The sequence below is a fragment of the Choloepus didactylus genome, chromosome 20 (assembly GCF_015220235.1).
Source record: "Choloepus didactylus isolate mChoDid1 chromosome 20, mChoDid1.pri, whole genome shotgun sequence".
NCBI classification, from domain to species: domain Eukaryota; kingdom Metazoa; phylum Chordata; class Mammalia; order Pilosa; family Megalonychidae; genus Choloepus; species Choloepus didactylus.
Genome location: NC_051326.1, coordinates 57699868 through 57726107, shown reverse-complemented (window position 1 = coordinate 57726107; position 26240 = coordinate 57699868). Strand labels below are relative to the sequence as shown.

At 36.6% G+C, this 26240-nt stretch overlaps 1 protein-coding gene across 17 annotated transcripts in view; it reads left to right on the top strand.

Annotated features, from left to right (window-relative positions):
- MBOAT2 (membrane bound O-acyltransferase domain containing 2) overlaps positions 1-26240 on the top strand; it is a 225196-nt gene that overhangs the window by 147052 nt on the left and 51904 nt on the right. For 16 of the 17 annotated variants that reach the window (XR_005213268.1, XM_037812529.1, XM_037812530.1 and 13 more), the window contains 2 exons: positions 2045-2140; positions 20991-21046. Coding sequence is in view for 16 of the 17 variants with exons in the window: in XM_037812529.1 (XP_037668457.1) it covers positions 2045-2140; positions 20991-21046 (152 nt within the window). In the remaining variant the exon portion in view is untranslated. Of the gene's footprint in view, positions 1-2044; positions 2141-6845; positions 6897-20990; positions 21047-26240 lie in introns of those variants that run through there. The other variant, XM_037812540.1, reaches the window with a different exon arrangement.

The following is a 26240-nucleotide window of genomic DNA, read 5'->3' as shown; positions in this document are numbered from 1 at the left end:
CATTTTGCATTAACTCCTATTCCCTTTAACCCTCTCCTGTGGCAACCTGTACTCTAATTTTTGTGTCAGTGTTCTCCAGTATTTTCTTTGTAGTTATCATGGTTCTCAAATTTAACACCCTAATTCTGTAACACTCTCATTTGCTTTTTGTTCTGCTTCTTAGAAATTATATCTTTATACATTGTTATGTCTAAGACCATAGATTTATCTATACATTTTATGTATTTGCCTTTTAGATCTGGTAGGAAATAAAAAGTAGAGTTACAGATAAAAAATACAGTAGTACTGGTAATGATTTCCACATCATTACCCTTACCCTTACCCGTGATTTTTATTTCTTCACGTGGCTTTGATCTTTTGTCCTTACCATTCAACCTGCAGAACTCGCCTTAGCATCTCTTATAGGGCTGGTCAGTGGTGATGAACTTCTTCTGCTTCTGTTTATCTGGAAATGTCCTGATCTCTCCCTCATTTTTGAAAGTTTTGCCACATATGAAATTCTCAGTTGGCAGTGTTTTGCTTTCAGCACTTTAAATATGTCATTCCACTGCCTTTTTGCCTCCCTGGTTTCTCACGAGAAATTGGCACTTAATCTCATTGGGGCTCCCTCAAATGAGACATGTTGCTTCAGGAAGGGTTGAATTGCATAGATACCTCTGTTTCATACAACATCAGATTCTTCACTCACATGTCTAACACCTTGGTGCTCCTTGGCATGTCTGTCTGTCTCCCTCTCTCCTTCCTTCCTTCTCTCTTTCTGTCTCTACGTGGTATCTCCTGCCCCAGAGCATCTGTATGTGGTGGTCTCAGGATAGCTATACTTCTTTCGTGACAATCAGCTTACAAAAGGGAGGAAGTAGAAACTGCCAGGCAAATTATGGGCTACTTTGGAACTAACACAGCATTGCTTCTGCCGTAATCTGTTGGTCAGGGCAATTAGAGGGTCAGTCCAGATTCAAAGGGGTGGAGAAGTAGGCTCCTCCTCTTGAGGGGGAGGTAGGAAATACTGTTGTAGCCATCTTTGGAAAATACAGTCTGCCACATGATATTTGGATAATAGTATGTTTGATTTATTAAGTTTGTGTGCGAGTGTGCATGTGTGCTATCTTTGTCAGACATCAACCTCAGGAATATATTAACTTTGTAAAGAATTTCAGTTATGAAGCTTTCCTCTTTCATTGATCGAGAATAATTAAAATAGATCAGAATTACCTGTTTCTTGAAAGTTTGCAAGAATTCTTCAATATAACCACTTAGATTGCCTACATGCAGAAGTTTAAGGTTTTAAATTTAGCCAAGTGTATTGTTTTTCCTTTGATTTCTTCTATTTTATGTATGTTCGGAAAGTCCTTCCCCAATTTGAGATCATTTAAATGCTTATCCACTTTCCTATTTGTTATGCTTTTATATTTTATATTTAATTCTTTAATCCATCCAGAATTGTTAACTAATTAGGTGATAATCCATCCTTTCCCCACTAATTTGCATTGCAGCCTTCATCCTCTGCAGTGTTATATATTCTAGAATCTCTTTCTAGGTTACTGTTTTCATCTATTGATATGTAAATTCTTGTGCCCTTACTTTATGTTTTTAATTATTGTAATTCTCTATCCCAAGCATTTTAAGTCTGTGGAAATCACTAAATGTTCATGCCTATAAGATGTGATTAAGTGCCACCTGATTCACCCTAAGGATGTGCGGTTTTAGACTCTTGATGACAAGTTTTAGAAATCCTATTAAGAATTGTTTAATGTATTGTGAGCTTGACTTTCAAATATATTATATGGTGTTTGGAGGTCTTTCAGAAGGAAAAAGTGAAAAAAGCAGTAATTAAATGCACTTACCAAAATTTAAGTAAACTGAAACAGATGTTACAAAACAGTTTTTATAATTTATTGAAGAAGAAACTATTTGTGGAGTAAATCTAGTAATATTTAATTTTTGGACCATATTATCTAGTTAATAAATTACTTTAAAATGTATTCTTTAATAAAATGAATTTTGTATTTAATTTTCACTAATGTAGCTTATTTTTGTTTTCCAGATATTGTTTTGTGTTTGCTTTGGGATACCTCACAGTGTGCCAAATTACTAGAGTCTATATCTTTGATTATGGACAATACTCTGCTGATTTTTCAGGGTAAGATTAAAGCGTTGATTCAGTCACCTGCTTTATCTATTCTAACTTGGTGGTTAAAAGACAAAACATAGTTGCATTTAGTAGTTCAAATGAGAAATTATTACTAAACATCTTAGTGAAAAGTCCTTTTTGAATTTAGAATTTTTCTTCTTGTAAAGCGCTCTTTTTGTAGTGCTATACAAGTCCCCCCAAAATTTTTTTTAAGTTTTTTTTAAGTTTGTATAAAAAAGTAAGTTTTTTATTAAGTTTACATATATAAAATTACTAAATTCATAGCAATTAAATTAGTTTTAGTACATTTCTGATATTAAAAGCATTTTCTAATTCTGTTAGGAATTTCTATAGTCATGTGTGATGATTGTATATCAGGCCCAGCCTTGAGTGTACATCCTTGCCACCCTTTCTTGTTTCTCTAGAACCCCTTAAGTACAGTCATTCTACAGTTTCTATATAAGATCTGATCGCTTGTTCTTGCTTCTCAGCACCCCAAGGTCTTTGGGCTAGCTTTGTCAGTATGAATTTCCTGAACACTTGAGCATGTATTTTACTTGTATGCATTTCACTTCTGTGGAATGGTCTGCATTCTCATATCAATATTTAAATTAGTAGTATAAATAACTTCTGGCTTTTATCCTTCAAAGGGGGTTTGTTCTGTCTCTTGTACTAGATGGGTTTCTTTGCTCTGTAACAGAACGGATTAAATTCCTGTTATGAGATAAATGCAGTCAATGCAAGCCCCTAGGAACTAACTTGTTTACCGTCTTTATAAAGGGACATTTAGCACTCTGGTACCAGGTGAGGAAGTTGAAGGTAAACTTCTGTATTCTTTGTGTCAGGCCTGGGTGGCTTTCTCTATTGAGCAAGATATAGAAGACCTGCTTTTAAGTTAGTGTTGGGTCATCTGGATATCATATATTATGTCTGGTAAATCCAATTTAATGATAAGTAAATTGGAGAGGGAAAAAAACTAAAACAAAATAAATCATTACATTTCTGGGGAAAAAAATTTTTCAACAAGATGAATACTCCAAAGGTATACGAGCTCAGAGAAAAATCACTCCTGTGAAACAAGGGAGTTTTAGAAGATGAAATACTGTTTTCTGTCTGATGAGATTAGAGTGGATTTTATATTTATTAAACATTTAAAAATAGGTTTGAATGAAATTAGATTGAATCAAAAAATGAGTTAGTCAAATTAGTAATTTATGGGATAGAGTTGAGAAGTATAGTGAGAAGGCAGAAAAAATAGATGCTGGTAATTGGGCTTATGAATAAAGGTTTTCTTAATGAAGATGTGCAAATGAGCAGAATCAGTGGATATATTGGGCCACTGTGAAAATCTTATTAAATTTGAATAAGTAACTCAGGTTACATATTGTAATCATAGTATAATGAAAATAGGAATTAGTTGTTTAAAAGAATAAAAATCACTTAGAAAATTTAATCGTCCTGAGGACAGCAACCACATTGGTCTTTTTCATCGTTATAGACTTAGTGCTTAGCACACAGTGACATTAAATAAGTACTTATTGGATTGATAATACTTTAGTAAAGAAGAAAGTTAAAAATGTGTGAAAAATTGGGAAAAAACAGCAAACAACACAACATAGAAAAACCTGAGTAATGCGGGCAAGGCTGTGCTGAGAGAGCAATTCATAGCTTTGAATAATTGCATTATAGTAAATGAGAAATAAATTAAGCATTTAGTATAAAATAGAAATAGAAAGAATACTCTTGACTAATTTAGTTTATGAATGTTGCTAACAGAATGTTAACATTAGCAACGAAAAGTTAATATTGTAAAATCACGAATCTTCACACTGACGTCCCAGGGTCCTGCTGCTGGTGCCCAAGGAGCCAGCAGCAGCGGCTCCAGGCCCTCCACACCTGCTCCATTTCTCTGGTTTATATTTATATTTGGAGAGTCCACATGATATTTCATTTAAAATATTTTCACTTTTTATTTTTTCAATCATCGGATTTAAAAAGTAGTTTAACATAACCAAGTAGAATTTATTATACAGTTGTGTGGTTTGGAGCCCATATGGATTTTTGTGGCCCAGCCTTTGCTGGACCCTCATGACTTCTCCCTCCATTTTGTCTTAGTCATTTCCTTTTTTATTTCCCTCATCTGTTATTCCAAGTTCTTGTCACTCGCAAGCCCTTTGTCTCACATCTCTCCCTATATTAGTCACAGATAGGCTAAGTGTTGTTAAAATAACATAATTTCAGTGGTTTAGCATAGTATAGTAAGTTTATTTCTCACTCAGATTTCAGTCCATGTAGGAGGGAGCCTCTGCTCCACACAGTCATCTGGGGCAATCAGGATCCTTCCTGGTAGCTCCACTCTCCTCACGGGCTTTGTAATCCTCTTCATTAAGTTCATGGGAGCATGCCTAGTTACCACTTCTGCTTGTGTTGTATATTCATCAAGGCCAGTTACATGGCCCCGAATTAGAGGACAGTTTACATTAAGAGCAAAATGTATGTTGAGAAACAATTTTATATGGCATGGTTTCAGGAATTTTGTTGAAATTTTAAATTTTGTTTAAATATTTAATTTTTTTTTTTTTTTTTAACAAAGAAAATTTATTAGCTTACAAGCTTACAGTTTTTAGGCTGAGAAAAAGTCCAAATCAGGGCATCGTCAGGCAATTCTTTCTTCCAAATGACCGGCTGCCAGCAATCCTTCATTCCTCTGCCACACGGCAAGGCACATGGCGGCATCTGCTGGTCTCTCCCTTCTCTTCTGGGTTTCTTTGCTTTCAGTTTCTTGCTTCTGTGGCTTTCTCTCTCTCTTTCTATGTATTCACCCCATCTATAACGGACTCCATTAAGAGGATTAAGAAGTAACCTCTTCAGTTACTTAACTAAAGTAATAACCTCATCAAAATGTCTTACTTGCAATAGATTTATACCCACAGGAATGGATTAGCTTTAAGAACACAATTCTGGGATACATACAGTTTGAAACCACCACAACATGGCACAGAGAAGAGGGTCTAACCCTGACAAGAGGAAGAATTCACAGAATGCTCAAGGGGGTGGGGTCGAGGCATTCCTTGAGCCTTTAAAAATTTTTTTTTAAATTAAATTCAGTTTTATCGAAATACATTCACACACCATACAATCATCCATGATATACAATCCACTGTCCACAGTATAACATAGTTATGCGTTCATCACCACAATCTATCTCTGAACATTTTCCTTACATCAGAAAGAACCAGAACAAGAATAAAAAATAAAAGTGAAAAAAGAACACCCAAATCATCCCCCCATCCCACCCCACTTGTCCTTTAGTTTTTATCCCCATTCCTCCACTCATCCATACACTAGATAAAGGGGATGTGATCCACAAGGTCTTCACAATCACACTGTCATCCCCTGTAATCTACACTATTATATAATTGTCTTCAGGAGTCCAGACTGCTGGGATGGAGTTTGGTAGTCTCAGGTATTTACTTCTAGCTATTCCAATACATTAAAGCCTAAGAGGTGTTATCTGTATAGTGCATAAGAACATCCACCAGAGTGACCTCTCGACTCCATTTGGAATCTCTCAGCCACTGAAACTATTTTGTCTCATTTTGCATCCCCCTTTTGGTCAAGAAGATACTCTCAGTCCCACGATGCTGGGTCCACATTCATCCCTGAGAGTCATACTCTGCGTTGCCAGGGAGATTTACACCCCTGGGAGTCGGGTCCCACGTAGTGGGGAGGGCAACGAGTTCACCTGTCGAGATGGCTCAGTTAGAGAGAGAGAGGGCCACATCTGAGCAACAAAGAGGTACTCAGGGGGAGACTCTTAGGCACCAACTTTATGATGATACCATGAACAACTGATTGTACACTGTGGGTAAATGTATGGTATGTGAACGTAACTCTATGAAATTGTAGGAAAATATACATATAGGAGTAAAAGTGTTGGAGAAAACATGGTGAGAGGGATGATGCCTCACCAATATGGACTAACTACAATGTGTAAACTCAGAATTGAATCTTAGAACATAGCCTAACGTGGACACAATAATTGTAATAGTCCCTAGATTGTAAGCTCTTACAGCAGTTAACTCTATCCCTGAATTGTAAGGCCTATCTCTAAACTTTGAGATGCTGATCCCCTAGCGTATAACCTGATTGGTCTCTGGAACAATGCATATCTCTGAGACACCTGAAACTCAGAGCCAGAGCTTGGCAGATATGAATGTCAGTATTAGTGCATACAGCCACTGTCAAAAAAAAAAAAAAAAAAAAAGCTGAAAAAGAGCCCAGACTTCAATTAGTGATATGAATGAAGCAGGTCTGGTTAAGACCAGGGCAAGCCAGGCCAAAGGGTAAAGGTTGAAACTGATTGTGTTTTAAAACTTCAGCTTTCATATGAGACCAAGGGAAGAGATATCTATTTGGTACAGGATCTAAATTTTCTAAACGGTACTGCTCTACAGTCAATTTGTTCAAACACCACAATTGCATGGAACTTTGAATAGGAAGTGAGATACAGTAGGTTAGTATAGGCTGGAGTGAAATAGTGACACATCCTAGAGTGATTTGGGCAGATAATAAAAAATATATTTACAGCCTCCCCCTCCCCAGCCCCGAGGATCTGGGGGAAGGTGCGGATGTGTTGGACATCCTCACCTGGACTGGTGTTGATGTTGTCACAAACATTGGGACTGGCGGTTTGATGTGCTGAGCCCTCGAGCATGGGACTTACCCTTATGAAGCTCATTACCACAAAGGAGAGTCTAAACTTGTAAGTAAATATTTAAATTTTAATTTAAAATGTTTAACTGTACAGAAGAAACACAACATAGCCCTTTTTTTCCCTGTAATTTACAATAGGGTTCACCATTTGTGTTGTACAATCCTATGGTTTTTTAAAAATTTTTATTCTAGTAACATATTTACAACTTTAAAATATCCCCCTTTTAACTACATACAGATATGTAATTTAGTGCTGTTAATTACCTACATAGTGTTGTGCTGACATCACCACCATCCATTACCAGAACTTTACAGTCAATCCAAATAGAAACTCTGTGCAAGTCAAGCATTAACTCCCCATTTCCTAAGCCCGTCCTGGTTCCTGGTAACCTCTACTTCAGATTCTGATTCTGTGAATTTGCTTATTCTATTTCTTTCATATCAATGAGGTCATACAATACTTCTCTTTTTGTGTCTGGCTTATTTCACTCAACATGATGTCTTCAAGGTTCATCCATGTTGTTGCATGCATCAGAACTTCATTCCTTTACCGAGCTGAATAATACTGCATTGTTTGTATATACCATATTTTATTTATCCATTCCTCAATTGATGGACACTTGGGTTGCTTCCTTCTTTTTGGCAATTGTGCATAATGCTGCTATGAACATTGGTGTGAAAATCTCTGTTCAAGTCCCTGCTTTCAATTCTACTGCGTATATATCTAGTAGCAGGATTTCTGGGTCATATGGTAATTCTATATTTAACATCCTGAAGAACTGCCAATCTGTCTTCCACAGTGGCTGTACCATTTTACATTCCCACCAGCAATAAATGAGTGTTCCTGTTTCTCTGCATCCTCTCCAACATTTGTAATGTCCCAGGGTTTTTTATAGTAGTTATTCGAGTGGGTGTGAAATGGTATCTTATTGTGATTTTGATTTGCCTTTCCTTTGTGGCTAATGATGTTGAGCATCTTCTCATGTGCTTTTGGGCCATTTGTATATCCTCTTTGGAGAAATGTCTATTCAAGTCTTTTGCCTATTTTTAAATTGGGTTGTTTGTCTTTTTATTGTTGAGTTGTAGGATTTCTTTATTTTTTCTGGATATTAAACCTTTATTGGATATGTAGTTTCCAAATATTTTCTCCCATTAACTAGGTTGTCTTTTCATTTTCATGATAAAGTCCTTTAAGGCCCAAAGGTTTTTTATTTTGATGAGGTTCCCTTTTATTTTTTTTCTTTTGTTGCCTGTGCTTTGGGTGTAAAGTCCAAGAAACCATTGCCTAACACAAGATCCTCAAAGTGTTTCCGTACATTTTCTTCTAGGAGTTTTATAGTCCTGGCTTTTACATTTAGGTCTTTGATCCATTTGGAGTTAATTTTTGTATTTGGTGTGAGATAGGGGTCTTCCTTCATTCTTTTGCATATGGACATCCAGTTCTCCCAGCACCATTTGTTGAAGAGACTAATCTTTCCCAATTGAGTGGTCTTGGCAGCCTTGTCAAAATTCAGTTGGCTGTAGATGTGAGGATCTATTTCTGAACTTTCAGTTCAGTTCCATTGGTCTATATATTTATCCTTGTGGCCGTACCATGCTGTTTTGACCACTGTTGCTTTGTAATAAGTTTTAATGTCAGGTAGTATGATTCCTCCAACTTCTTTCTTTTTTTCAAGATGTTTTTGGCTATTCAACCCCCTTACTCTTCCAAACCAATTTGATGCTTACTTTTCCATTTCTGTGAAGTAGGTTGTTAGAATTTTGATTGGGATTGTGTTGAATCTGTAAATCATTTTAGGTATAATTGATATCTTAGTGATATTCAGTCTTCCAATTCATGAACACAGAATATCTTTCCATTTATTTAGGTTGTCTTTGATTTCTTTTAGGAATGTTTTGTAGTTTACTGCAATGTCCTTTTCTGTATAGTTGTTCTTCTGTGGTGTATCTGACAGATCCCTTTCTCATTTCTCTTTCTGTATATATTTTAAATACCCTCTTTGTGATTCCCATAGATACAACCTATGTTATAATCTACTAATTTGAAAAAATACCAACTTGCCTTCAATAGCACACACCTTCTCTGCTTCTGTATCCCTCTTATGTTGTTTTTGTCCCACTTTACCTCTTTATATTTTGCATGTCCTTTATCAGTAAATATGCCTTTTTCTTGTTCAATTGGATTCTGATTCTTAAATGAATTAAAGAGTGGAGTTGTATATTGAGGATATGGTACTACTGGATTTTGCATTTACCCTTTCCATTACCCTTACTGAAGGTCTTCACTTTTTCACATTACTCCAAGCCACTCTCTCCTGTCTTCTTTTCAACCTACAGAACTCCCTTCAGTACTTTTAGTAGGGTAGGTCTTTTGTTGATATTAACTCTTTCAGTTTCCATTTATCTGTGAATGTTTTTAAACCCTCTCTTATTTTAAAGGACATTTTTGCTGGATAAAGAATATGGAGCTGGCAGTTTTTTCTTTCAGTACCTTAAGTATATCCTACCACCGCCTTCTCTTCTCCATGGTTTCTGATTAGAAGTTGGCACCTAGTCTTACAGAGGATGCCTTGTATGTGATGAATCACTTTTCTCTTGCCGCTTTCAGAATTCTTTCTTTGTCTTTGGCATATGACATCTTGATTAGTATGTGTCTTGCAGTAGGTCTATTAGCATTTTTTCTATTTGGAGTAAGTTGTGCTTTTTGGGCACGTGTATTTATGGTTTTTTATGTGAGTTGGATACTTTTGCCCATTATTTCCTCAAATATTTTTTCTTCTCTTTTTCCCTTCTCATGTCCTTCAGGAACACCTGTGAAGCATAGGTTTATGCATTTTGTGTTGTGACTCAAATCCAAGACACTGCTCATTTTTTTCTGTTCTTTTCTCTGTGTTCTTCTGACTGTATGATTTCAATTACCCTGTCTTCTGGTTCACTGATTCTTTCTTCTGCCTATTTTAATCTGCTTTTGTATGCCGCTATTATATTTTCAATCTCTCCTTTTGTGCCTTTCTTCCCCATAATTTTTGTTATGTTTCTTTTTAAACTTTCTAATTCTTCTTTATTCTCATACATTATCTTCTTAGTATCCTTTTGCTCTGTATCCACAATTAGTTTATTCCTATCATATTTTCCTTCATCTCCTTGAATTAAGAGATTTATTTGAACTTCTTGTGATTAGTTGTTCCAAAGTCTGTGTCTCCTCATAAGTTTTAATTTGTTCCCTCTGAGCCATATCTTCCTGTTTCTTAGTAGGGCTTGTAAGTTTTGCTGATGTCTAGGCATCTGATTATTTTGATATGTTAACTCTGAAGGTCAGTATCTCCCTTTTGTCTTGGGTTTTATTGTAGGTTGACTATGGTGTTAAGGCTCTTTGACGTTTGGTCCAACTTACACTGAACCTTTAGAGTAGCCCATGTTTTAACTGTCAGATTTTCTCAGGTCTTCTGCACCTGATTCTCTCCCTGTATGTGCAGTACACATTTTAAGATTGCCCTTTTGTGTGTAGTTTTTCAGCCTCTAGGAGGAAACTTCCTTTCTACCATTCCTTCTCTAAGAATCCTGATTTTTTTCTGTTTGTTTTTGTGCAGAATTTTCTCCCCAGCTCCTATGATTTGTTTAACTTCTCTCCCTCCTTCAGTTTCTAATTCTGGAGCCCATCATGCATTCCAGCAGTTCAGTTTCCACCCTCCCCTTTTTTTCCGTGAGGCTTTTCTGCCTTCGGTTTCTTCCTTGTTAGGGTATCCTGCCTTGGGGAGCCAGATTGGGTCCATCTAAAAAAAGGTCCATTTTTTCATTTAGGTGGTCCAGCAGTCAGAGTGTGCTCTTCATGTGTGAACCCCTTGCCCACAGTTCTGCTGTAGTCTCTTTTATTTTCTGGGAGCCTTTTTGTTTGTATGTGCTGGTCAGACACTGAGTCTCTGTGGACTTACGTCCCTGGGCATGGAGTGCACAGGGCTCTTAACTCCCTGCCGTACGTGGCTCTGTGGTCTGCATCCGCACAGGACGTGCCAGGCCATGCTGTCTTTGTGCCACTCTAAGCTGTGCAGGACTGAGTCAGGGGCAGGGGTCCAAACTGGCATGTCCAGGTTGTGGATCTTCTACCTTTTTTGGTGTTTTTTCCTTTTTTTTTTTTTTTTTTCCAAATTGGCGTTGGTGAAGTTCTCCAGTCTCTATTGTCATGCAGAGTTCTGAGCAAGTGGGATTTGTCTTTTTATTAGTTGTTTGTGAGTGGAGACTTTTCCAAGGGATGTCTTAGTCACTGTGTTGATGATGTCATTCAACATAGCACTTTTAAGAAGAGGTGCACAACATGGTTACCAAACTCCCAGGTTAAAAGTACAATTTTTACCCATTAGAAGAAAACATTTGACTGTTATTAGTGAACTAATAAAGCTTGGATACAGTGTGGAATTAACTGAAGGAGACTCTCATAGCAGTTAAGCTGAAGGGCTTTTTTTTTTAAGGGCACGAGAGAGAGAGAGAGGGAGAGAGAGACAGACAGACAGACAGAGAGCAGGCTCTTCCTTGATGAATATTCAGGTATTTGGAACCCTTGAGTGTGTTATGACATGGGCTGAAAAGATCCTAACTGCAGCAAGTAGGGTCGATACCATGGCTATTCAAAATTGTTAAAGTGGTTCATCCCTTTTTGTTGAGCTGGCCCATTGCTTTGAACCAGAAAGCACAAATCTCTTGCTAAGGAATCACCATGAAATCTTTTTTGATATGAGACCACTTTACTTGCACAAGGTGTGGAAAACTGATATTACACATTTATATAAATTGTTCAGTTAGGTTCAGGATACATTTAAAATATTGATTAGATAAAAGGAGCTCACCTCTCAGTAGAAGTTTTTATTTTCAGAAAGATGGATAAGTACTGAAGTTGTTCCTTCTCATGACACATTAGAACTGGATACAACAGAAATATAAAAAATTAAATAGCATTCCTTTGTATTAGCAATAACCAGTTAGAACACATAGTAGAAAATGGGTCCCAGTTTCAAAGGAAGTAAAAAGTATGTAACATCTTGGAAAACATGTAAAAAGAAATGTACAGGACCACTATGTAGAAAACTATAAAACTTTACTATGGGACATAAAAGAAGACTAACTAGAGAAACATTCTGTTTATTTGGATAGTAGAATCTTGTATTGTAAAGATATTCATTCCCCTCAAATTAATATGTACGTATGATGCAGTTCAGGTTGGGGTTTTGAGGGGAATTAGACAATCTGATTGAAAAGTTTCTCTAGAACAATAAATGTTTGAGAATAGTGAATTCAATATAAAAACATACTTTCTGTAAGCAGTAGTCATTAAAGTATTATGGGATTGACATAGGAGTAGACAAACCAAGGGAACCAGAACAGAAGACCTAGAAACAGACCAGGGATCTCTGGGAAATAAATATACAGAATAATAATGGTGGGATTATTGATCACTGGGGTAAAGCCTGACTCAGGTATTCAGTGAATGGTATTGGGACAATTGGGACATTCAGAAAGAAATACGAAAGGTAAATTCTTGCCCCATATGTAAAGATAGATAAATTTTAGATGGAAGCATTGACAGATTTTTTTGGTGGGGAGGTAATGAATCCTGATTAAAATAAGTTGATTTTTGTGGTGCCTAGGGGATAGCTTAATGTATCTACCAAAAAAGACAGATGTGAAATAATTTTCCATTCAAATCATGAATAAATACAAGAATTTACCAGATAGTATGAGACATTTTATTACTTTTATGATTCAGTAAATGTTTTATTCCTGGTCTCGTGCATGTATTCATTCAACTGAGGTTTTTGAGCATGTGCTGTGCATTTTCCTATGTGGTTAGAGGCTGAGCTGGTTACTTTTGTAAGTAGCAGTCCTTACAAGCATAAAAAGTGATACACTATTCAGTCTACAGAGCTACAGGTGTGAATGTCATTTTCATCATGCCTTTTTGGAAAGTCTTTTTCAAGCCAGTAGTCTAATTTTAGACATCTTTTTGTGCTCCATGAAATGAGTCATAGATTGCTCCTTAGTGCTCTTTGTAATCCTTTTCTCACATTTTGCCCAGGAACTGTTGTAAATAGGGTTGATGTAAATTATTCATCTGCCCTCTAAACACTAGTGTTCCGTTTATCCTGTTTCTTTTTGCGGGAATGTCTCCAGCACCTTGACCTACATTTGGTTAGAAGAACCGTTGTTTCTGGCTACTGCTAGTGTAGTTCAAGTTACCACGATTAAACAGACATGAATCTATTACATTGATTTGTCTGCTCCTTTCCTTACCCAGGCCTTTTCCCCTGATTACATACATTTTTACAAAGCAGTTTGGCATAATAATATTTATCAAAAATATGCAGTGTTTTCTTAAGGTTCTAAAAGAAAATCTTTCCTTTTTCCTGTCTTCCAAAGCCCTCTACAGGGTGTCTTCTGACTAGCTTGTCAGCCTTGTCTCACCCATTCTTTCTTCCTCTGCAGTCTCACACTGCAGCCATATGTAACTGCTCTTTTCTCTTTGTACTTCTGTTCATGCTATTCCCTCTGCTTGGATGCCCTTCCCAACCATATCTACATGCCCAAAGCTCCCCAATCATAAGGCCCAGGTTAGATAACTCTTATTTGAGATGTTTTCTCCTCAGTTCTCTCAGGGTGACGTTATCTCCCATCTCTCTACACATTTACTTCAATAGCTCATTTGATACTTCACTTTTTTTATATAGTTATTCACATGACTGCTAATGTCCTCTTCTGCAGAGAAAGTTTATTCAGAAACAGTGATTTCCAATTAATTATTGTATCCCTTTAGTGCCTTACGTTTAGTAGCAATTTCAGTGTTTATTAAATGAAGATATGAATATGAGGAGAAAGGAACTCGTTTTTATCAAACTTCTGCTAAGTTGCAGGTACTTGTTAAGGTATTAGTCATATTGCCATTTTATTTCATGCACATAGTAGCATTATCTTCATTTCATAGGTAAGTAAACTACAGTTAAAGGTTAATTAACTCCCTATTCTTAAACAATTGATAAGTGCTTGAGTCAGGATTTAAATTGAGTTTTCTGACTCCTATATCCAACAACCTATTCTGGATGTCCAGTAGGCACCAGAAAGTGAGCTTGCGTAAAACTGAATTCCTGATTTCTTTGCCTGCCCCCTACATTTCTCCTCAATCAGCTGCATCCTACTTGTTTGCTCTGGTCAAAAACTTTGGTGGCATTAGGTCCCGAACCCTGCATCTAACCCACCATCAAATCACTGTCTCATGCAGCTGTCTTTCCCTTCACAACATCCCTAGGCTCACTTCTGACCACCTGTGCTGCTGTGGCCCTGGTGGATCTGCCATCCTCTCCTGCCCACTGTTAGCTTCCTTCTCCTCATTCCTCGCACCCCACGGGTTTTTTTTTTTTGCACAGAACATGTCCGTTTAAAAGCACGTTACTTCTCTGCCTAAAACCCGCCAGTAGTAGTTTCCCATATCACTCACATTAAAGCCAGTATCCTCAGCATCCTACAAAAGCCTGTTAGATCAGACCGCCTGCTACCTGTGTCTTCACCTTCTGCCCCTGTCCTCTTTGCCTGTTCACTTCAGTCACACTAGCCTCTTCACTGCTCTTCAAACATGTTAGTGACACTTCTATCTAAGGACTGTTGAACTTGCTGTTCTCTTTGTCGGGAATATCTTCCCCCAGGCATCCACATTTTTGCTCCCTGACTTTAGTTCTCTATTTAGATGTCACTTTTGGGCTGAGGCCAGTTCTCACTTATATCCTGGTACTCCCTATTCCTCTTACCCTGTTTCACTTTTCTCCACAGCACTTTTTTAGTTCTTTACCTTAGATGAGAATTTTTGTATATTAGCTGAAACTGTTCCATCAGTTGAAGTATTTAGTTTGAACAGTTAGATTCTGTGTCTTTACACATTCTTAGCAGGCAGCCATTGGTAGAAGATATCTGTAGTTCCACTTTAGATGTAGTGATATAGTCATATATAAGGGAAAGGCCCTGACCTCGCTCAGTGGAAGTTCTGAACCCAACTGCTTCCCCTTCCTTCCATCTACACCTCCCAGCCTCCACCCTAGAGAAACAGGAAGTTCATTCTGATTTTATGTCAATTTATCATAGACTTTCCTAGGACCTGGGAAGTGATTAGATACTAGAGATTCCAGTAGATGCAAAGTCAACAAGTAGTTTTAAAATGTCAATAAAGGTGTAAGTGAAACAACTGTGAGTCACTCCAGTTATCCCTGAAATAGGTATTTATGAACAAAATACTGTTAAGAAAACTACACTGCCCTTAATCTCTTTGAGAAAGTTGGATTGTTTTCCTTCGTAAGTGTTTTTTCCATATGCCAGGTTCTGACAGAACAAGGGTGAGCTTTCCTTCTTTCCCAGCAGTCTGTCTCCCAGTCCTGCACATGCTCTCCGTTGAACTCATTTTCATGGTTCCCTCCCGTTTTCCTTTCTGAGCTCTCTTTAATCTTTTTATTCCTTTCTGAACTTTTCTCTGTAACACTTTCTTACTTTCACTTATAATATAGTTACTTATAGTCACTTTGTAATAATTTTGTTTTCGTGTCATTCTGCCCTCACATTCACTTCCTCCCTGGTTACAGGTCAAACCAGAGGGAGAAAACCTACCATCCATTTGAAACTGAAGGGTATCTACAATGGCTAATGACCACTAATAAGAGAATCAAAAAGATGATAAAACATTCTGTGCATCAGGCAGTACTTTGAGCATGTACGGGCATACCTCGGAGATACGGCAGGACCAGTTCTAGACCATTGTAATGAAGCGAGTCACACAAATTGTTTGGTTTCCCAGTGTATATAAAAGTTACGTTTACACTATTCTGTAGTCTATTAAGTGTGCAATAGCATTAGGTCTAGAAAAACACGGCCCATACCTTAATTAAAAATATTTTATTGCTAAAAAATGCTAACCATCATCTGAGCCTTTAGCAAGTTGCAGTCTTTTCACTGGTGGAGGGTCTCACCTCGCTTTTGATGACTGATACGGGTGATGGTTGCTGAAGGCTGGGGTGGCTGTGGCAATTTCTTAAAATAAGACGACAGTGAAGTTTGCCCAATTGATTGACCTTTCCTTTAGAAAAGATTTCTCAGTAGCATACAATGTTGTGTGAAGTGCAATAAAGCAAAGCACAATAAAAGTAGATATGCCAGTATTATGTGCCAGATACTGCAGGTACAGAGATAAATACGGCAGTGCTCCTGCTGTTTGTGGTGAAACGAAGATAAACATATAATTACAAAAATGGGCAGATAGGCAGGTACAGAAGGAGTAATAGAACTTGACCAGACACTTAGATATTTTTAAAAAACACTTGTTTAGCACATATTTTCTGCTGGGCACTGTGCTACATGCTAGAGAGTCAATGGTGAACAAGACTGTTAGGTTTCTTGCTTCATGGACTTTCTAAAAAGGAAAGACACATTTTAAAACACCACTGTGATTTAACAAATAAAATGATTACGAATGTGAAAAGTAGCTTGAAGGAAACAAACAAGAAGCTGAGCTGAAATGAAGGCTGTGTCTGTGTATGTGTGAGTGCATGCGCATTTGGGAAGTGGGAAGCTACTTGAGATCGAGTTGTCTGGGGCCTCTTGTGCAAATGACTTTTAGATTGGGACTTAGAGAAGGCGGACAAGCTCTCCTTGCAAAGCAGTACCAGGAAGAGCAGGCCAAGTGGAGAGAGCAACATTTGGAAAGTCTAGGTAGGGAAAGAATTGGAATTCAAAAAACAAAGGAAGAACTGTGTGGCTGGTGTCTAGTGGGTGAGAGAGAGTGACAAATTGTGGGATTGGGAGATCATGCAGAGCCTTTAGAGACTTTGGGGAGAGTTGGATTTAATCTAAGTGCACTGAAAAGTTCGTGAAGGATTTCAAGCAAGGGCATAGCATGATACATTTATGTTTTCATGAAGATTATTCTTGTTCCAAAACATTTGTTAAATTTTAGCTAATAATAAATGGAAAAAATATTTAGACATAGTGAAATAGTTGAACATATTAGGATTTGCCACCCTGTCTACTGTGAAATTCATTAACTAGTGTAACTTGTCAAAATCAGTCTTTTTATATTAGTTCTCAAATAAGAATTTGTGTTAAAATAGCATTTTAGCTATGAATTGAAGTCTAGGGCTCTTTGTTTTCCTTTAAATAATATTCCATTGGCATTGTTTAACTAAAACTGACCAAGTCAGACATTCTGATATTTGATAAATTGACTAGGAAATAGGATTTTCTATACTAGATAGAATCTCTGTAAAAATCATATAAATCTATGCCAAAAAATTCGATACAAAAATTAAATGCGAGCTCTGGTAGAGGAAGAGAAAAAAGGTAAGTGAAAATGAGTATCAAACTAGGGTAGGTATCAGAGTATCACAGTACTTGAAATAGTTTTACATGCCCTAGTTGTACATAAAGAGTTAATATATTTAACTTTTACAAAAAGCGGTTCTTTTTGATATTTGCTAAATTACCAGATTTTTCTGTGCTACAATTTAAAAATTTACTCGACTAAAGCAAGTTATTTCAAGAGAATACTAGAACTATAAAAGTAAGATACTATATTATTTGGGAGTTAGACCAATCCAAATAGAAAGTTAATTGATGATACCTGTTTTTTGAGTACTCATTTTATGCCAGTTATATTTCTTTTGTCAGTGTTCCTGATAGTAGCAGAGCAATTGATAAATTAATATATCCCTCTAAAATCATATGAAACTTTTGAATTGTTACCTTTGAGACTATTTCCAGAGGGGATTCATTAAAGTAACCTTTAATATTAAATAATTAAAAATAAATGTGGGTATATATCTTATGGCTAAAAACCGAGCAAAACCTAATTGTCCATCCAGTTGGGAAAACTAGCAGAGTGGAAGATTGGTTTGTACTTCTACTTGGAGGATTATGTGTATTAAAGTATTTTTATATTATATCCAAGTACTGAAATTCTTTATATTTTACAGGTGTGCTTGATTTATATGTATATTTCATATAGGGTGAATTATTCTTAGCAAACCTACTCGCATGCTTATTATAACTTTAGTGGAATTTTTAAAAAACAGTTGTGATTTTACAACTTTAGATAGCTTCTTCAAGTGAAGAAGTTGTAATAGACAGCATGTATCGGGGATTAATTTCTGGAATACAGTGCTCAGTGCCTACCCAGCATGTATTCTGCCTTTCACCCACTTATAGGGCAGTGGTGCCTATTAAAATAGGGGCTTCTGTTTGTATCCAAACTTTTGCTCTCATAACTCAGGAGCCAAATAGTCTATTTGCTAGTCGAAACCCAGGAATCAAATATGTTCAGATAATGTAGTAACTATCTGAAACTGCTATCTGAACTCTTATCCAAATGTAGGAACCAAAGGGATTTGGGAGAGGAAGGATACTTGCACTTGACTGTAAGCTGAGGTGCTGGCTGGAGTTTCCAGGAAAGCCCTTTGAAGGGGGCAGACTCAGCTGGTATGCCCCATTTGCCCTTGCCCTGGCCCTCTCTTTTCTTCTGGAGGATGGACACCATGATGGAGGGGCATGAGAGCCACGAAGGAATCTGGTTCCTTAAGCATCTCTACCAGCCCTCGGCATCCTCCTCTTGACCACTCGTGCCAGGCACAGAAACTAGGTAGAAAGGAATTACTTGATACACAAGGATAGACACAGCATAATTACACTATATATAGTCCCAGGGTTGAATGGATTAGTCCCCTATCCCACCACCACCACCCCCTTCCTCTCTCCTTTCCAGTTGTGGTCTGCAGAAGAAAAGGAAGTTGAAACTAGTAGTCTTCTAAATGTGACCTGCTATTTTTAACTCAAATACCTATTAATATATATGGCAGTAATTTTCTGTGGCCTATCAGCTACCTCTTTTCTCAGGCAAAGCTGCAGCATAATCAAGTTTGACTTTTCACTTCTCCCTGTTCTGTTCTAAACCTTCTTCCAACCATCCCTACTCCTGTCCACCCCACTTGAAAATTAATTCTCATGTCTTCTAAACAGAGATCCCATTTCCTAATTTTAGCTACTTATTGATCTGATTACCTAAGTAAATAAATTTATATTAAATGAGGTGAAACCCTTTCAGAAAGTATTTGCATTATAAAAGAGGAGGATAATCTAGATAAATCTTAAGATACTGGAATATGCTAAGGTAGATACTGTTTTTTAAATGAGGGCTATTCCTTTTTTTTTCTTCTGGACTATTCAAATCTGTTCTGTACCTTCCTTCCATATCTGTGAGGGAACATAATTCTTGGAATCAAAAATGCAGCTATGCACTGCTCATCATTTTGGCCCAGCTCACTTTTATACGAGATCCTCATCCTTGGCGCCTGGTAGAATAGACATTGCACGGGGTGGAAGGGCACCAGTGGGTACGATATGAGCGTGCATCCATAAAGCACGTATCTGGATATTTTAACACCTCATATGTGTGTACTTAGCAGCTTGTTATGTCACTGAGTTGATAAAATATACTTAACTATTTTATCAGTGGTTTCTGTTATGGGACTTAGAATTTAGAACTGAAGGAGGTTTTATAATTCATTGGTAAACTAATCTGTGAAGAGAACTAGAATTTGTGAGACAGGGTCAGAAAAATTTTGATTCCCTCCCCCAGGGAAATGGAAATTATGGGGCATTTTTATAATCCTCAAAGGCATGAAAAATATCTTACAAAGCAGAAATGGCAACCCGGTGTTCTTCCAAGCAACTGGGGGGTTAGGTTGGCTGAGGAATAATTTCCTGAGAGTGAGTGGTGTGAATGCAAGGATTGATTTTTAAGGGAACCTGAGAGAAATCTCTTCCCTTATGTACTTCCAGTTTAAGAACAATCGTCATCTGATAATAGTTATGAGATTTTACCTGTTAGGTGAGGACATGAGCAGTAAGTTCTGAAGAGCCCAAGTCTGGGAATCTTAATTTCCAGTGGTAGGAATGTTTAAAACAAATCTTTGTTGCCAAATCCCGACATTTCCTTACATGTTTAAAGTTCCCGATACTTTGTCAAAGGCAGCAGTTGACACTAAGTAATCTCATTCTCTGAGCAGTGTGGGTTTGTGGAAGAGCACCAGGTTAAAATTAGACAAATTGGGATTTGAACCTGTGGCCTACTGGTCCCAGTTTAGTGACTGGCCTTTCGGGACCCCTTTCCTTACCTGCACAGCAGGATGATTCTGCCTGCCCCACGCTGCAGTGGGGAATAACCGAGATGCGTGATGCTCCCAGCATCCGGAGGTTACCTTCTACCTGTAGGCAAAATGTGATTTCCCTGGTTTTATTGCAATTCTAAAAATTAAATAAATAACTGAAGGTCTGTTGTTCTTTAACATGAATGTCTGTAAGCTAATGCAGTAGTTAAAGGAGAAAAATGTATCCTGGTGGTTTTCTTGTGAAGATGTATTTTTTTTCTTTCGAAGTACTCTTGTCAATTAAAGATTAGAAAATAAGGGAAAAAAACATATTGCCATTTCTTGTCAACACGAAATATGGCTTGATGTATATGCTTTATCTAGTCTCATTGACTGGGGCCCTGAACATGACCTAGCCAACTCTAACCGCAGAGTAGGGAAATGGACGTCTGCCTTTTTGCTTTTTCCTCTGTTTCTCTCATTCCGTTTTGTTTTATACTTCTCACATTTCTCTCCCAAATGCCATTAATTTTCTATGCATTCCCCTTTTCCCAGGCAACTCATTTACCTCTAAGTCCAGTGCTGAGTTGAAAAGCAGCATGGTCATATATTGAAGAAAGTACTAAGTCAAAATCAGATTCCAGGGTCTATTTCTAATGTCTTGTGTGTGTGGTCTTAGAACCTCTGCCTCATTTTTATAATGCGTAAAATGAGGAATTTAGACTACATGACTAGCTTACAGAAGGGGTAGAGCTTCTTTTTCTTTTTCCATCTTGAGAGCAAGGGAGAAGGCCCAGATACCCTATCTACCATACCTTCCCCAAATGCAGTAGCCCCTTTGTTATCTCTGATATCCCCTGGAGGTCCTTTTTATGTTAAAAATGTCAGGATTTTTTAGTCAAGTTAGACAGAATAAATGTTTTCATATTTCATAAATATTGTTTTAAATTTCTTCTTTTAAAATATTTTTTATTTTGTCACAGCCCAATGATGATAATTACCCAGAAGATCACTAGCTTGGCATATGAAATTCATGATGGTAAGAATTTTGAAATTATTTTTCATTACAGAAAAAACCTTATTCAAATAACCTTTTGTTTGAGCTATTATCATAACTTTCTGTTCTCTGTTAGAGAAAGGAAAGTAATGGAGTATATTAAAGTATACTTGTTTTTCCTCATTGTTTTGTCGTAATTTTGCATTTAGTTCAGCAACCAAGATAAAATTAAATAGTTTAATTTGGTCATATGGTGTACATTAATGGCAATTTAAGATATAAAGGAAATAAACTTTTGGTGTAAATCAAATATTCATAATTCTTGCTTCATCTCTGTGTTTTTATTAAAATTTAAATGTGTTTCCCTCACCCCCATACACATATGTACATACATATTTATATACATCTTAGAATATGTATTTATATAATCATATTTATGTATCTTCAGTGAATGCACTCCTAGCCATAGGGAATGCTAAGAGTCAGGACTCTTGAGTCAGAAGATTGAGGCTCTGGTTTCTTCAAAGATGAAAGGAGCATCCCTCTTAGAAGAGAGTCATTTGTATAGAGCCTGGGGGGCTTTTAAGATGGGTTTCAGCCTCACTTTGTGTCCGTCCATCCTGTGCCATCTGTTAGGGAAGGTCTGGGCCCCAGTCTCTGGCCACATTTTTCATCTTCCTCCCTTTTGCTACTTGCAAGCAAGATTAACTACCTAGTGTTTTGTGAGGCAGAGGGAGAGAGGTGGGATTAACTACTTCTTTGTTTTTGGCTTTTGTTGTTATTGTTTTTTCCTTACAATTTTATTGAGATATAGTCACAAACCATACAGTCATCCAAAGTGTACAATCAGTTGTTCACAGTATCATCATATAGTTGTGCATTCATCACCACAATCAATTTTTGAACATTTTCATTACTCCAAAAAATAATAAAAATTAAAATGAGAAAAATAAAAATAAAAAAAGAAACCCAAAACAACCCATCCCCCCCTATTATTCATTTACTTTTTTTGTCCCCATTTTTCTGCTCATCTGTCCATACACTGGATAAAGGGATTGTGAGCCACAAGGTTTTCTCAATCTCATGGTCACACCGTATAAACTATATAGTTATACACTTGTCTCCCCGAATCAAGGCTACTGGAGTGCAGGTCAACAGTTTCAAGTATTTCCTTCAAGCTATTCTAATACCCTAAAAACTAAAAAGGAATATCTGTATAATGCATAAGAATAACTTCCAGAATGACCTCCTGTCTCCATTTGAAATCTTTCAGCCCCTGAAACTTTATGTTGTTTCATTTCTCTTCCCCCTATTGATCAAGAAGACTTTCTCAATCCCACAATGCTGGGTCCAGACTCATCCCCAAAAATCATGTTTCATGTTGCCAGGGAGATTTATACCCCTGGGAGTCATGTCCCACGTAGGGAGGGAGGCAGTGAGTTTCCTTGCAGAGTTGACAGAGAGGCCACATCTGAGCAACAAAAGAGGTTCTCTGGAGGTGACTCTTAGGCATAATTTTAAGTAGACTTAGCTTCTCCTTTGCAGGAATTGTTTTTGTAAGGGCAAGTCCCAAGATCGAGGGCTTGGCCTAGTAAATTGATAGTCCCCAATGCCTGTGAGATTATCAATTCCCCAGGTGGGGAAGTTTAATCTTCCACATTTTTCCCCAGTCCCTCAAAGGGCAGGGGTAACTACTTTTTAAACATCTTCAATGCTTGCTTAATGAAGTCTGTATGTTCAACACCAAATCTGTTTCTGCCTTTTTGAAAGTAAAAAAAAAAAAAAAAAAAAAAAACTCCTGAGGGAAAATTATCCATGTGGGAGACAGCCTGATGACATGGAAGGAGCCAGGGCTTTGAGGGTGAGCAAACTTAGACTGAGATTCCAGTTCTGCTTCTTACCTGGTAGGTCACTTAGTAACACTTGAGTTTCCGTATTCTCATTTGTGAATTGATAATATGGTCCACCCTATTATTTGATGCTACAAAATGATCTGCGTGAAATGGTTATCTTCAGGTACTCACACTTGTATATTTTACTGATGACAGGTTACTTCCATGACTCTGGAAAGAGAATAAAGAGAAAAGTTGTGGATCAGAGATGTAATTTTATCCATAGGTCTGTCCAGAAGAATTCTTTTGCTTTTTCTTTCTGAATTAAGAAACCTTTCCTAATTTGGGGCAGCAGTTTTTTGACTTTAACTTATAATCTTCTTTACTTCAGCACAGTCTCTCTGAGGCAATCCACGAAGAGGAGGAGGTAGGGCAGGGTGAGGAAGGGCAAGATGATGATGACAATACATACTCAACTGAGAAGTAGAAGTAGAACAAAACCCCATTGTGTGACCTATTCTTTTAAGTGGATTTGATGGTAGTTACCTCTTTACATTACTCGGCCAGCAAGAAACAATATTTCTGTAGTCGTAATACTATTAATACTAAGTCTACATTTAAACAAAAATAATAGTACAATCTTTGGGAGAATATGAAAGTGGAAACGGAATGTGGTATAAGGGAGTTAAAGCCTTATTTTCCATAAAAGAAAGGAACAATCCCAATTTTAAAATTGAGACATATCTGTTTAAACATAATATTTAGAAATATGGAGGTAAATATAGAAAATATAGCTAAAAAATAGAAATAATTGCCTTTGAAGAGCAAAATTGGCAATTTGGAAGTGCAGAAGAGGCGTTTTCATTAGATACCTTATAGTACTAACTTATTTGACTTTTTAAATGTTGAACATGTATTACTTTATAAAATAGTTAATTAATAAATAGTTATTAATTAATTACCATATATGCACCAGATACTTTGTTTCTCGAAACACCACCAAGGCTGGCAGGGAATGTGTATTCATAAGATAGGATTATATCCACCCCCAGAGGGTCAGATGTGGCTCATGGGTTGCATATACATGTCTTTCCTTCTTTCAACCCACACAGCTTTCTCTGCTACTCTCCTACTCCTCCATTGCTCTCCATCTTCTAAGAATGTGTTTCAATCTGTTGTCCATTTTTCCACTCTCCCATTCAATTTGCCCTTGTCAGTTTATACCTTCTTTATTTCTTTACCATCATTTTGGTGGGATATCAAGTGGATTGCAGCACTCCTGATTAACCTTACCTCTTGTTATTTTTGAGAGAATTTTGAAAACAACTGATAATATGTAAGTTCTTATGGCATTAAATCGTGTCATTGAGCCAAAGAGCTGGGTTCTGAGTGTCAGTGTTTGTGTCAAAGTTTCTGACCTAAATATAATAGTAATGAGACCAGCATTTTTTTTTTTTAACTGTGTTGAAATTTTTGGGCTCAGTTTGTATAGCATTATGGTGTTTGTTTTTTAATTTCAATTGGTATTCATAAGTAAGTCTATAAAGAGGATTATCTACCAGGGTATAGATTTGAAGTACAGAAGTTTAAATTCATTCCCCTCAATACCACTGAGTGACTTTGAATGACTACTAATCTAGTGCTACTTTAAATATACTATAACCACTAAGATGTCAAATGTTTTTCTTAGCCTCATAATTTGGTTAAAAAACACACATCCAAAAAACAAAAGAACAAAAAATAAAACAGTAAGAAAAATGAGTATGTTTTTATTTGTATTTGTACCATTGGTTTAAGATCTGCCAATCCCATTATTTTTTTCTCTATTCACTGCTTGTGGATTTTTCATTCTATTCACTTTCTCTTTTAGCTCCTCACAATATAGAACTTTAATATGAATTATTTCCCCAACATTTTGTTCTGAAAATTTTCAAATTTAAAGAAAAGTTAAAAGAATTATACACTGTATACCCATAAACCCACCACCAAGATTTGATAGCCATTACCATTTTTGTTATGTTTACTTTATTATACATCTACTTTGCCATGTATCCATCCAAACCATTTTTTTTTGCATTTCAGAATAAGTTGCAGACATCAGAATATTTCATCTCTAACACTGTAGCATGTGTATCATTAACTAAGTTCAAAATTTTTCTACAGTGCTTTTTTCTTTTCCTTTTAAAAGAAAAATTTTAAAGACAAACTTATAGAGAAATACACAAGTCTTAAGCATACTGTTAATGCTATTTAAGTTTAAGTTTTGATGAAGACAGTCAATAAAAACACTCAATATAGAGTGCAGTGCTGTAGTTCTATAATTATGACTGATTTATAGATGACTGTTTGGGGAGTTGCTGCATAGGAAATAAATACCTGCTGTACATCTCAGCTGCTGACAGAGAAACACTCACAAGTTGAAGCGCGGGTTACTAAAAAAATCAGTGAAAGACAAGAGTCTGGAACAGCACTGCTTTCCATGCTTAGTTGCTGTAAGGACAGAGTAGGAGGCAATGTGGGTAGGGTAAATGGAAGGAGAAGTAAGAGCATAGAAAACAAAAATGGAAAATAAAGGATAGGCCTTATCTTAATCAGGAGTTGTTTGGATTTTGCTCTTTAAAAAAACAAAAGAATCTATTGTGCAATATTTTCCAACACAGATACTTAACTTTAAAGTTCTTTTAAAATTGTTCAGAGTTCTGCATGTGACAGAACCAGTGATAGTTCTAAAACTCCTCTCATCATCCCAGTGTTGCATTTTGAATTTTTAAAACCAGTAATATTCAAGAAAATGGTTTCCTCTCTTTCTGGAACATATTTGATAGGTTGTATTGGGAGTGAGTTCAGATATATGTGAATTCAGATTTCTGCCTCCTAATGATTAATTTGTGCTTAGAATTGGCATAAAATACGCATAGTTCTTCAGCTTCATCAATTTTTTTTTTTTTTTTTTTTTAGTTTTGGAACACAACAGAATTTAATTAGAAATCAATAATGGAACAATAGATGGAAAATCTCCAAATATTTGAAAATGAAATAATATACATTTAAACAACCCACAGGTCAAAGAAAACATCACAAGGGAAATGAGAAAATATTTTGAACTGAGGGAAAATTACTTTGGAACATTTCTACCATGAAATATAAGAGTAAACTAACTTACTATACTTGAAGAGTTTTCTGATGAGAAGGGTGATGATATTAACAAATGTGATTTATTTTTACATTGAAATGTCTGAAGTATTTTGAAATGTGTCAGCATTTGGAAGATCTACATAATTCAGTGAACCATATTTTCCAAATAGCCAGTAAATGACATTACAAAATCATACATGGGTAAAATCCACTAGGTGCAAAACACAATGGATTTTATTGTAACAAAGTGTGAAGAGTTCATTGATATG